General features: G+C 45.8%; 1 protein-coding gene and 1 long non-coding RNA gene across 2 annotated transcripts in view; both read right to left on the bottom strand.

Moving 5' to 3' along the window:
• BMP6 (bone morphogenetic protein 6) overlaps positions 1-8,311 on the bottom strand; it is a 92,826-nt gene extending 84,515 nt beyond the window's left edge. Inside the window, exon 1 of the mRNA XM_048072067.2 lies at positions 7,782-8,311. Coding sequence (XP_047928024.1) covers positions 7,782-8,217 — 436 coding nt within the window. The 5' untranslated portion in view covers positions 8,218-8,311. The remainder of the gene's footprint in view (positions 1-7,781) is intronic.
• Positions 8,312-10,450: 2,139 nt separating this feature from the next.
• On the bottom strand, positions 10,451-13,408 carry LOC125183734 (uncharacterized). Its single transcript, XR_010828970.1, has 4 exons — positions 13,272-13,408; positions 12,082-12,204; positions 11,568-11,695; positions 10,451-11,265 (listed from the first exon to the last, which is right to left on the bottom strand). It is a non-coding gene; the product is annotated as an uncharacterized lncRNA (long non-coding RNA).
• Positions 13,409-13,905: the final 497 nt, after the last annotated feature.

Below are 13,905 nucleotides of genomic sequence, written 5' to 3' on the forward strand. Positions count from 1 at the left end.
ACAGCCTGCACCTGATAAAAAAAAAAAAAAAAGTGGCTCTCCATTCACCCCAGTAAGTTTTCAGTTTGATCAAATGCATCTTATTTGTGTGGGAGTTTCAAGCAGTTGATTCATATGTCTTCCTTACTGCAAATGACTGTTAAATTATATGGTGCAACACATCTTTGGAATACCATTTGAAATACATGTTCTCATTTACTATCAGGAAATTTGACTTCTTCAGAACAAGTGTTAACAGTGCCTTGATTAATTTGTAAAGCTATTCAAGCCCTGAAGTACATCTGCACACTGAGTGTATTTCAAATACTGCGCTTCTGTTTTCATTTTCAAAATGTTTTTATTTATACACTAATATTTGACCTATGAATATTCCAAGTTTACATGGAGCCAGCTGTTCTAAATGCTGGTTATACTGAGCATTCATGCAAAACATCAGGTGATATCATTGGATATTTTTAAGGGAAAAGTTCACAGGAAAGCAGCTATGTATTCTTGTGATTAACACCACATTGGATCAAAACAGTCATGTCTAGCTCTCTTAAAATACAGCTACTGTTTTACTTAGCAGAACACTTCAGCTCTGTCTACATTATACTTTTTTTGCCAAAAAATCCCACTGTTGCTACGACTGATTCAATTCTGTCATTGTGCTATGATGAACACTGCAATGTGAAAAAGAGGGCTGCAGGCAGTTCTGTCAAAATCTTTGTGCCCTTAAAAACAAAAAAATCATCTTATGCCATCACAAATAAATAAATAAATAAATAAATAAATAAAATCCACACCCTAAAACCCACCCAATCCTATGTGGCTATCTCCTGGCCTTGGAATTTAACTAATTGAAAGTTCAGGAAATACCGGGCCCAGTCCAAAGTGGGTTTTATAAATCAAACCACAGCATGACCCACCAAACACCCCTGCAGTCCCAGCAAGGCTCAGCTCCCTTAATTAATTTTTTTTTTTATTTTTGTTTTCCCTGCAAGGCCCCTGCAGCAGCTGCATCCCTGTGCCCTCCCCGAAAAGCCACCATCCTGGGAACCGGCCCCAGGTGCAAGGCACAGGGCCTCAGAGCTCCCTGGGAGGAGGCAGGAGGCACTGCTCCTCCTGCTCGTCCAGCCATGAAATGTCGAAAGAGACAAGTCACTGGCCGGTTTTCACATGTATCAAAGCTGGTGAATCCCAGCCTGGATCGCCCTCTCCACACATCAAACAGGAAACCTTGGGATGACCCAGTGCCACCCTCCAAACCATTCACACAGAAGAGACTTTCTGGACCTTGACCTTGGTCTCTCACACACTGGTGTGATGCCTGCTAAATCAAATGAGACTCTCTCAACCACGAGTGATTTTTCCATCCATCCAATATCACAGAATCCCAGAAGGGTTCAGGTGGGAAGGGATCCCTGGAGGCCACCTGGTCCAACCCCCTGCTCAAGCAGGGCCACCCAGAGCAGGTTGCCCAGGTGGCTTTTGAAGATCCCTATACTGTCTGTTCTCTGTTTCACATCACTACATAAATGGCCAAACGGAAATGCTAATCTGTTGGTAGGTGGAGCGTACTTAAGAACACTGCTGTGCCACTGCTGGGAAACAGCAGAAACACACAATGGTACTGTTTATGTCTCAAGTAACTCGTACTTTCCTCTAACGCCGCACAAGTTAGCAATGATGCAAGATGACTTAAAAAGAATCATGCCTCCACAGCATGGAAAGTCTAAACACCACCTTCCTTCCTCCTAAATCACAAACACCACTTAAAAGTTTATATTTAAAACTACGAGAGAGAGCGTCACCACCACGATATGCTGGGCAGGGCTCAGCAAGGACATGCAGCTCCTTGGCAAAGGCGTGAGCCTGCAGCAAGAAGTCCCTGCAGGAGCTCGGCACAGGACATCCACGGTGGCTGCCCAGGTAATTTGCTGATGAAACATTCAGCTGAAGGGAAGCTCTGAAAAGAACACCTTTCTTAAAGAAGCAGTTTGATTTCAGCTTTGTTTGAGTGGCAAAAAGAATTAGGAAATGCTGCTTTCATATTTTCAAAACAAATAAACACACACACCTAGGTTTGTATTCCAAAATGTAACTTCTTATTTATGTACATGTACAAAATTTGGCTTGAATTGATCAAGACCACTTTGGCACATACTTACTTTTTCTAATTACTAATCGCTTTTTTATCTTTTTTCACTCACCCAAATTTAGGACAGTGTAAATTTTTAAGCTCTAAAAAGCTTTCAGAAGATAGAGAATAGTACTGGCTAATCCCACGTGATCTGGTTTGAATAGCTCAGTCCGGATGACACTGACACCTGGATACACTGCTTGGATACAAATGTGGCCCTCCACCAATTTCGACACTGCATATTTTGATCAGCAGCTTCTCCTGGAGCCACACATCTGTCCAAAGCCAGAAGGATTCCTGTAGTCACCCAAATTCATAGCCTGAAAGAGCTAAGGACTTCTAAAAACTCCTTCTAAAAAGGGAAAGAACAATCAAAGTATGACGGTGGACTGTTTGCCTTTTCTTTAATCCTGTCATCAGTCAGCTACGTGCCAGCAGGCAGCTAGCAAGCAGTGACTTCACTAAGATGACATACATGAGGACCTTGAGCTGCATCAGTTGAACAGCTAATATAAGGCTGCTCTCTGACACTTGGGATCCGTCTTGGCATCAAAACCCAGCACGCTAATCTTGGCAGATGTCAGTAAGCTTATTCCCATCGTCAGCTTCATGATTTCTAATACTGGCCTGCTCTGGACACACGTGGAGGAGGATGCTCGCATGCCGAGAGCGCGAGGCTTTACACAGCCAGCTGGCAGCACAGTCAGATACACAGCATCACACACTCCAGTTATTCCCTGTGAGTAGATGTCTTGACCTTTACAACATGTGGCCAAGAGTATAAACAGATGGGATGACAGTATGAATGGTAAGGTCCCATCACTATAATCACACCACGTCCCTGATACATCTTGGTTACCGAATTCCATATCCTCTGACACCAAGCACGATAACACATAGTAAGACAGGTAGGCTGATCAGAGGCTGCAGAAGAAAAAAATTCAACTGCTTTAGAAATGAACATGGAGTCCTGCTTCCTCCCCATGAAAAGACATGGTGCTTGTGCGTAAGTGCTTGCCATGGATTTATGCAAGATCGTTCCTAGAAGGAAATCTGGATAGTGCCTGCTGCCAAAAGAGATGAAGAGATGACTTAGAAGACACCACATCCATAAGTTGCTGCTTTGTAGGCAAGCCGAGAGAGAATTTGTACAGCAAGCTTTACATTGGCAGGGAAGACAGTAATTGCCTGGGTTTGGGGGATTCAAAGATTCAAGAAGCTTTTCAACATGGCCACAACTCAAATCATGCAGAAAAGCTTCAGGGATGATCTGGGTTTTCCTTGGGTTTGCCCTAAGTCTTTCCAAGAGACCTGTGGGTCTTTTGACATAAAGGTGTGAGCCTTTTCTCCCATAGATAAAGTGATACAGTGAATTCATGCTGTTAGGCAGCAACAGGAATGTGCAATACTGTGGATAATCAGCCATCACAACTCATAAGTGCGTTTTCTATGGTAGTTGTCCCTCAAATTTGGATTAGTTTGGACTTTTCTTGCATTGCTATCTGGCTGTCAATAGCCCTAGATTTGGGTCTTTTTTTATTTGTTTGTTTGTTTTTCCCCTTCTTAGGGGAAGCATACATTTTCTTCCCAGTGTGGCTGCCTGGATAGGGAACCGCAAGTATAAGGGACCAGATAAGCTTCTCAGTTTTGATCCAGACTGTTCCTCCCATTACACAGGGAGTAATTCTGGCCACAGTTAAATTAGAAAAGCCTTCCAGAGTCTTGTTTCTGCAGCTACAAATTGCACATACTGCTCTCCAAAAGCATCAGCTAGTAAAACAGGGACTAGAGAACATCTCCCTTTCACTTCAGCAATGATGATTTAGAGGAAACCAAGGGGACATCTGATCAGTCACAGCCCCCAGCCCAGTTTGGTTTGAATAGTGACTCCTCTCTCCTCATCTCCCTGGACTTAGAGAGCAGGGATTTGCTGTGAGGGGCTTGATACATCTCTCACTAGAGCAGCCTTGGAAGAAAAACAGAAGGACACTTGCCTGAGTCTAGCCCTCAGTCCAGCATAACTCCCTCAAAGACCAACGTCCATACCGACCCCAGGTCATACCAAGAGGATAAAGAAGAGTTAACCCTACTAGATGCCATGAGGAAGGTATATTAGTCAAATAGGAAATAGTAACACATTTTTCTTCCCCCCAAAAAAGCACTGTGTCAAGATGTGCCAGTGCTACATTTAGATCAGGGATGTTCCTGAAGAGGAACAGTTTCATGAGGATATTCATTGATCCATAATGCCCCCTCCAGCACCTCATCCCCTGCTGTACATTCCCTTGGCACAGAATTTAGGTGCCCTGGTTGATCTGATAAACCTCAAATAGAGAGATCCAAAACACAGATGTTTCCATCTGAACTCGATATCCAGGCTTCCTATGAGGGAAATGGAAAGAAATGGGCACTTTTTGAGTGCCTCATCCCAGTGAAAATGCCTGAAATAAGATACTTTGGGGATCATCTTCCCATAATAGGAAGCAGGTTTACCTGGGGTAGCCAGTATTTTCTATCAAAATCTCTTTTGATATCTAGATTGACAAATGAAATTTATTCTCTAAATTATATGAAGTGGTTTGAATCTTCTGTGTGTTTTCACTTGCAACAGAAACAGACACTTATGATACTCCCTGATACTGCTTCCCAGGTGCCTAACAAATCAAAGTGCTAAATATCTCCTAGGAATTTTGAATTTTCCAAGTTTCTTAAGTTAGCCCCTCAGGTAATTATTGCCCACATCTCACAAGTCCATACAACAGTGCAGACATCACTAGGTATGCAGGACAAATCCCACACTCTACACTTTGAAGATTGATGTTTCTTGTCCTTTCAGTCAGAGAGCAGCTCCCTGTATTTGGGGAACCTCTAACTCCTTTGTGCACATCTCTTTTTCTTTTTTCTTAATAATAGTTTAAAAATAATAATAATTAAAAAAAAAAGCACATTTAAAATCAGCAGAGACTACAAGCTACTGACTCTTTTCAGGTTAGAGTGCTGGAAAAATTAAATGCACTTTTTAAGAAGCCTTAACACCTTCAGACTTTCACAACAAAGCAGGACTTCTCCATGCAGCTAATCTAGGCAATGGCTTTGCAGCACAACAAAAAACACCATGTCAAATATTCACCTGGTTCTGTGCTGCAGCAGAAGCAGCACAAGCACCTGAAGGCAGGTCACAGCAGCTGCCCATTAAGCAGAAGGAGGCACGTGGCTGTCTTTCACACCTTTTTCACATGCACACAGTAGTTCCCCAAGATCTACGCGCTTCCTTCATCCACACGCGCCTTCAAGGCAATCTGCGTGAGGTATACTCAAATAATACCATACACCTCTGGTTCTGAGAAAGTGGCAAGGGCCACTGAGATCTCTTTGGTAGCTGTCACTTCAGTAATGGAAAGACAACTCTTTAAGGTTGAACACGGACGCAGCTCTTCAGAAGCTGATTTTAACCAAACGCAAGTTACTATAGGAGGCCTGACCCCATGCAGAAACTCCCAAACAAAATTCTTCTGGCAGGATTTGCTTATAAGGACACTTCAACTGTGAGCTTTCAGGATTGCTTGGCATACACCCCCTGGAGGGGGGCATACACCAAGCCGGTGTCCCTGAGGGGCAGGGCTCTTCCCTTTCTGCTCTGGTCCCACCATCCGTGTCTGCATTTTCTAGACTACATCCTAACAAACCACTCCGACAGATCACAGGCTGGCTTTCACCCATTGCACCTTCAGTTTCCATATCACAATATAACCTCTGGCTTCCTCTAGTCTTCTGCCATGAATTATTGTTTGTTGGAAACAATAATTCCATACACACATGAAGAAAAAATATCCCTGACAAGTCAGAGGAGCTACAGAGAACAACTGAAGAGTTCTTTGGTTTCAGTCAGTCGCTCTGCAAGCACTTTGGTAACAAACAACCATGTTCAATGACATTACAGTTTATGACTCGGAATTTGGAAGTTGATGAGAAATTTCTGCAGTTGATTCATACTTCCTGAAACTCCTAACCAGCGTTTCAATTGTGCGATTTTACTACGTTACATGAATAATTTTCCTTGTTGTTACATAAGTGTCTAGATAGAAATTATTAGAACTGATTTGAATCGTATGAATTATTTTGAAAATTATTATTTTCAAAACAAACAAATTCTTTCAGGTCTGCTGTCTAATACTGCTCGCCAGATGCTTTATAAAGCTGGGTGCTAAACACCTAAAAACAACCCATGCTCAAATTTCTCCCTGAAATCAGCTCCTCTGAGAACTGCCCAGCACTTTTCCAAGCACCCCTCAAGTAAAATGTGCTGTGGGGATTGCTCACAGAAAGCTGCAGGGATGATGCCGTGCTTACTAAAATCACGTGCTTCATGCACAGGTCTCTAAAGTCCCCAAGACAAAGGAGAGAGACACCGGTAGCAGCTCTGTTTGCCCGAAGGACAGGCGGATTTGGAGAGGCTGGGAGGGGAGCAGTGCAGCAAAAAGGAGCACAGAGGTACCTGCTGTCTGGTTGCAAAATCCACACACTATTTCCACGTGCCTCAGGGGCTGAGCTAGCCACAGACTCTGCTGGCTTTGCTGCCAGCTGGTTTCAGGACTCTGCACTCAAAAGCAGCAGAGCAAACACTCGCAGCGTGAGGGGAGCACCTCTGACCTGCCCAGGGATTTCCATCAGGTACAAAAATCTCCCAGCCCCAGGGACTAGGGCTAAATCTGTTCTAAATACATGTACTATGGTACAGAGCTATTGAACGCATCTACCGGTGTTGATAACTCAGATGGATTTCCCACTCCTAGACGTACCCTTGCTCTAGATTAGGAAACATGAAATGCACACCAGTTTGTATCTGTCAAACACCACAAGCTGTTTGCAGGTGCCTGATGTGCAGCTCTGCAACCACTGGTGAAAAGATCCAGTTTTCAGCTGACTCGCTGCTGAGATGCTCGAGCTTCACAGGAATTCACTAAAAAAGGAACTGCAATTTGCCAACTGAAATATTTTCATTCTCCACATTAGGCTGAATCTAATTACACTGTTTCCTCATAATTGCAGGCTAGCATTCAGGGCTCCTTCAAGTAAAAATCTTAATGGCTTTCCCACTGAAATTCCCACCTCGGAGCCCTTCACAGCAGCAACATGCTGACAGCATAATTTGTTTGAAGAGCAGGTTGACGTCTAGCAGAAATTATTTCAAGATTTCTATCACATTCCCAGGCTCGAGCACCAGAACAGCTGACACGGAGTCACGTATTCATCCCCACACTAGCTCGGACGGCTCAAAAGAGACTAAAGGGACAGCAGGGGCTAGGAGGAGAGGCACTCTGCCCCAGCTCCAGGAGCATCAGTGCAACCTGCGCTTCCACGGCTGTGCACAGAAACCCATGCGGAGTGGTTTTAGCGTCAAAGGGCTCTGAGTGCTACCATCACAGCAAAAATGCAACTTTTAATGATTTATTATTATTATTTCTCTGTTTGGGCACCTCTGGCTGGTCAACGCCGGAGGGTACGGAGGGATGCTTCGCCCTCACCTGCAGCAAACCCCGCACAACCCCAGCACGCCCCACTGTGTTTCCAGCCCCCGGCCCCTCGCCGCGCATCCCCAGCGGGGACTTGCGCAGCCGCGTAAGCCCCCCTACTCCGCACCCGCGCAGCCTCCACTCACCCAGGTTGACGAAGCTCATGACCATGTCAGCGTCGTTGAGGAAGGCGCTGTCCTGCGCGCTGGGCACGGGCACCGGCTGGCGACCACGCTGCTCCGCAGCCGCGGTGCCCTCCGCAGCCTCTGCCAGGGCGTGGTAGAGGCGCAGCATGAAGCGCGGAGCCGCCGGCAGTCTCCCCGGGGCCGGGACCGGAGGCTGCCGGGGCGGCGGGCGCGGGCGGTGCGGCAGCCCCAGGACGGAGAGGATCTCCCGCTGCATCTCCCGCTTCTCGTGCGACTTCAGCCGCCGGTAGAGGAAGCCCGAGGAGGCTGCGGGAGGAGGCTGCGGCTGCTCCCCGAGGCTGCCTCCCTCCGTGGGCTCCGCAGAGCGGCAGAAGCCCAGCAGCAGCAGCAGCATTGCCCAGCAGCAGCAGCAGAGCCAAGCCAGCCGCCGCGGCATGGCGCCGGGCCGGGCGGAGGCGGGAGAGCTCCCCACTTCCCCCCTCTCCCCTGGGGCTCCCCGCAGCCCTCCAGCCTCTCCCTCCCCCCCCCCCCCCGGCCCCCCGCGACACCCTAACGCCGCGGGCCGGCGGGGGACGGCCGGGCCAGGGGGGCTCAGCGCTCGGCCCCCCCTCCGGTGCCCATCGCCGCTCAGGTGAGCCGGGGGGCTGCCCCCCGGCCCGGCTGCTGGGCGCACAGCTCAGCTCGCCATGCCCGTCGGGGAAGCAAGGCGATGATGCTGAGGGTGATGCTGAGGATGAAGAGCGGACTTTGCGCCCTCCCCGCGCTGCAGCCGAGGGGCTCCCGTCCCGCAAACTGCAGCCCCGCTCCGGCCAGCCCGCGGGGACCGGGGCTGCAGGCGGCCGAGGCAGATCAGCAGCGCCCCCGCCTCTCGCCGGGGCGGGCGGCCGCTCCTCCAGGGCGGGGAGCCGCAGAGGGCGCAGGTAGCGCGGCCCCGGGGCGGAGCGGGGCGGGGGGAAAGGGGAAGGGGCCGGGGAGGTGGGCGCCGGCCGCAGGTTGCGCCCCCGGAGCCTCCGAGCAGCGCTGCCCCCCGAAACCAACGGGGATTTTTCGCTCGGAAGAGAAAAGTAAATGGGGTGGCGGGGAAAAGCGACTCGTTCCTCCTGTCCTCAAGATTTAGGGAACGCGGGTTGTTTGTTACGGAGGTGGGTGGGCTGCTGCTCATCTGAAAACATCCTGCGGTGAACGGGTTACAGCATCAGGTCCCTTTTCCGAGGACACCCGGCAGAACTTAGCACAGGACACGCACTAAGCACAGGTGACCCCCTCCGGGTCACTGATCAATGCAGTACCGATCCACACGTGTGTTTTGGGACAAAGGTTCTCCTCCTGTGAAGGCACAAGCCGGTTCTGACAGAAAATATCTGGGATTGGAAGCTCTGCTTCCAGCTCCTTCGCAAAACTGGAAAAAAACAAACACTCTTTAGTGGCCGTCAGCTTGACTGAGAGTCGGCTCTTCCCTATGCTGGCCTCTGACTTCAAGGATCAGCTTCAACTCTGCTTGGGCTGGATGAGTAAATCCAGGCTAGCCCCACTGAAATCAGTGGAAATGCTCTGGGTTTGAACTGGGATAATTTCATAGGAGTTGGCCCTGAGAATAATATCTGGACCATTTGAAGTCACTGGCAAAATTTCCATTAACTTTATTAGAATCAGAATCTGGCAATAAGCTTGTATTCAGTTTCCCAGAGGCACAGCTGAGAATATTCAAGACAGAATATGTTATTTGCAGAAGCGGAGGTTACACCGAATGTTTGCTTATATGCAAGTTAGGTTACAGATGAGTGCTTTAACTCCACCAGTCAAGGAACCATAACATTGGTTATTTAAACCTTGTTTTGGAAGGAAAAAAGGCATTTTTTAAGGAGATCTGAGCACAGATAGGTGGAAGGGAAGAGTGTGGAAGTCATTTTTGCAGCTGGCCCATTTTTCAGTTTATGCAGATACTCTTCTATTTGAAAGCAAGTGTGCATGTGACAGCATGGACCCAACACTCTCCTTTTGCTATGCAGGACCCCATTACCTTCACGCCTCATCCCCTAGGGAGTAGGGATGGCTGTTCCAGGGAAACTTTTGTACTGTGCACTTTTTTATCCACTTTTCTAACTAAGCTTGGGGCTGATTTGATTAAAGGGGGAGAGGCAGTGAGCAGCAAGGTGTGGGGTGCTGCTAGGAAAACCCATGTTTCCCAAAAGCGAGCCCAGTGCACAAGCTCTCCTGCATCCCTCCCAAGGCCTTTTATATATCTGCCTTCAGGGGGGCATTTGGAGGCTGGGGAGGAAGCACAGGAGCTCTGGCCTCAGCGTGAGGGTGATTTCCCAGGCAGGTACTTATCCCCGGGGTGGTCAGGGAAGGGAGCAGCTGCCTCTGTGGCATTCACTTTCCAGTCAGTCACTTTCCAGTTTCCAGTTCGGATCTAGTTTACGCTGCTTTCTCCGGCAAGACTTTGTAGCTGCTGCTTCCTGTTTTGACAGCTACAGAGGGAAGTACCACATGATATGGTTAGCTCTGAAGAATGAGCCCTTTGGTCTGAAATGTCCCCAGCTCCTCTTGAAGCCAGGCAGAGGTGGTGCATGCTTAGCGACAGACAGCACTAAACTCCAGGGCAGCTGCCACGCATTTGTGCTTCCCTGATTGTGTGTAGCAAATGTGTATCACCTGTATGTTTTTATTCTGAAAGAAAAATATTTGGAACATTTCCATTTGCATGTGGGTTTCTGCAGTAAATAGCAGCTGTGTAATAACAGTTGGCAACATTTGGGCATCTGAGCTTGATGTGGTCTAGGGACATAGGCACACAGTGAACCTTCAAGTACTTCCCTGTGAAGTTACCTTCTTGTTAAGTCTCTGTGTGTAGCTAGGAAGCTAATCGCCCTCCTTAGCAAGTCACTGCACTTTTTGAGAAGTTTCATTTAAGTCTTTTTTCAGCAGTGCTCCCCAGAGATGTAGGCTACTTATCCCTGGAAATGCCTCTCATGTGTAGATGTGAATGTACTTTTGGGTTTCAGCTAATGTTATCAGACCTAGAAAGAATTAATCTTCCCACAGCTACAGATTTCAGGTATCCCTGCCATCTGAAAGTGCATGTTTCTGCAAAAGGATGTGAAGACTTCAGAAGAGAGATGAATACCTAATTCTCTGGAGGAAGGCAAAGGCTATGTATTATGTAGTTGCTGCAGGCTATGACACATTTTAAGAGTTAATTAAACATATACTGTAGTGCTACTGGCAGAATTTTTTGTTTGCCATGTAGCCTTCGTAGCATGCACGCTATTCAAAAACTGCTGTAACAGTTACTTTCACTCAAACTTTCCTTTCCCAGTCATATCTTCAAAAATGTTGTGGATTACAGACGTTTGGGTATCTTTCAGGTCATCGGATTTCCCTGCTCAGGAGGGACATCTGGTGGCCAAGAGGAGAAACTCGGGTCTGTTTCTGGAAGCTTTTCTCATTGGCAAGTTGGCAATAAAGACGTTTTTCATTTTCTCTGAAAAACAAACAAACAAACAAACAAACAAAAGATAGTAATTCATACAGGTCTCTTACCTCTCCCAGAAAAATCCTCATTTACTTTTCTGCCTGTAAGCCAGACGTCAGCCCGCATTCAAACACTCGCACCTGCTCAGTCCTTCGTCAGTCACACATTGTGAGCATGGCCACCACCAGACCTGTTCGCCCACAGGAATCCTGTTCCAAGATATGGCATGTGGCCAGCAAGGATTAGCTACAGCAGTTAATTTCTCCTGGTAGTGCCAGTGTTTAGGTTGCATGCAATTAAAACCCTGTTACCTATCTCTAGTTGAAAATGATTCATTCGGTTTTCAGTTGTCTTCGTAGCAAATCATTCATCAATCTTATTTAAGCAAATTAGACTTCTCCGTTGTTTTCTACACAAGTTAGGAGGAGAAGTTCCAGGCCTGTGAAAAAGTGAAATGGAAGAGAGGTAACTTTAATAGGAAACTTTCAGGAAAAAAAAATTATACTGTAAAAAATGGAAAGAGTCCATGACTATGCAGTTATTGATTATTTTAGGACAGCAGTGCCTTACTAGAAATACACCATCTCATCTTTATTCATAAGGAGGTATATGCAAAACCTGTGTCAATACTCTGAGGTATGCAACTTCCCAGGTACAACCCTAGCAAAATGGTATACCCTGGATTTAATTTTTCTCGGGACTAATAATAACTACTGAACAGAGCATAGACCTTGCTATTCTAGTGATCAGGCGATTTCCCCCATTCCCTTCTCCACCTCCTGGAAACAAAAAAGGCATTGGATTTTTATAACCTTACATTCCTACCTTCCCTCAAGCTGAACCGTCAAATGCCAGAGACAGACTCGCCAAAGCACCTCCAACAAAGCCAGTCTTCTGCCCTGAGGGAGTCAGCAAGGACGCTGCAGTCAGGGAGTTTCTGTATTCATGCTTGTATGGCCAAGCAGAGGCAGATTTATTTATTTTTTCATTTTTTTAAAGCAATGTGGAAGAGTAATGTGGTAATAAAGAATTACGTTTGCATTCTTAAAAAAAAAAAAAAAAGTTGTACAATAAAGACATAGCTGGAATGGACTATTTGCACTTGGAGAGGTTGAAAATGCAAACATGCCTACTAATTTTAGCATATTAATTTCCAAGGCCTACTTGTGAAAAGGGAAAGAGCGGTTTAGTGTAATCTTAGTTCAAAGATGGAAGCAGGCTAAAAACAGCATTTGCTATGAAAGCTCAAATTTTTCCTTTCATTTGATGAACTTACTTTCTCCACTGCAATTATGGACATTTGAAAAATAGCAACAACATCTTATTTGCACATACCAAACCACTGCTTTCTTTACCTAGAAATCTCAGCTAAAAATATGTAACGATGATTTCCCAGATCAGAATATTATAAAAATGGTTATAAATATTAATTCAATAACACAGCTGGACCACTGTCCTTGAAAAAGCAAACAGTTAAAAGTGAAGTAAGTCACAGCACACATTTCACAAACAATTCCAACTCTGTTCCAAGCCTGTCCACCATCTATGCCCTATCAAAGATATACTTATGAGCTAACAATTATAGCTTAAAGTTTATTTGAAGTCAACAGTATCAAATATTAAGGGAAACTGACCTACGATGGCAGCAATTAAATATTAATATATCATATCATAAATATATTTTCTCTGAGCCTGTTCATGGTATTTGTTTTTCATTTTATTTTTACTAGTAATGTGCTTTCTGTTTAAAACCAAGAAAAGTAAATCATTGACCATACAAGGGAAAGAGAAAAATCTGCTCTCTACAGCCTGTGAATTAGACTTCATAAACTAGAAGTTACATTTTCTATGTAGAATTGAGATTAATGTAAGTGAAAGTTCAGAAAATATAGAAATATATTTCAACAAGAGGTAAGAGTCTACCTTTAGCCTACATAAAACAAAGGCCAGATTTTAATAACACTAGGCCCCCATTATTTTAGTTGTCATAAGAAACAACAGTAGTAAAGATGTACCTTGTAATCCATCCAAGATGGATTGCAGGTGTGCCTGTGTTGCAAACAGACCTTCTTCCTCTGTGCAGATAAACCCATGAACGTTGCGTAATTGTTCCACTAGTACAAAAAAAAAAAAAAACAAAACTGTGCTAGGTCCAGCCTGTACAGACGGCTTTAGAGGGGGCATGGGTACTGGATGAAAGTCGTGGTGGTTTTGTCCTCCAGTGGAGTCTCAGAGAAAGAACTGAATTTCTTCTGAACGATGCCAGCTAAAGAGGTACCTCGCTGAGAGCACTTGAATGCAGCAAAAAGATGACAAGAGAAGTTCTCATGCAATCCCCTGTGGGTGGTGGATGGCAAGCTATCAGCCCATGTCCCTCCTCTTATGCTATCTGATGTAGTGGGCCAAAAAAAGTAAACGCTGATTCAGGGTAGTTCATAATGTGATGATGAATGAGAAGACTGTGATTTTAGCAGGTCGATCATGACCTTTAGCTCACATGACATATAATGAATGGAGGCAAAAATGTCTAGACGATAGGTTAAGGTTGGGAGAGGATAAAGAGGTAAAGGGGGGGGGTCAACATGTTGATTTTCACCAAGACTTTGTTTTCAAATATTTGTTCTACATTTGTGTTCTAATGTTTTATAT

The sequence above is a fragment of the Anser cygnoides genome, chromosome 2, assembly GCF_040182565.1.
Source record: "Anser cygnoides isolate HZ-2024a breed goose chromosome 2, Taihu_goose_T2T_genome, whole genome shotgun sequence".
Lineage (NCBI taxonomy): Eukaryota > Metazoa > Chordata > Aves > Anseriformes > Anatidae > Anser > Anser cygnoides.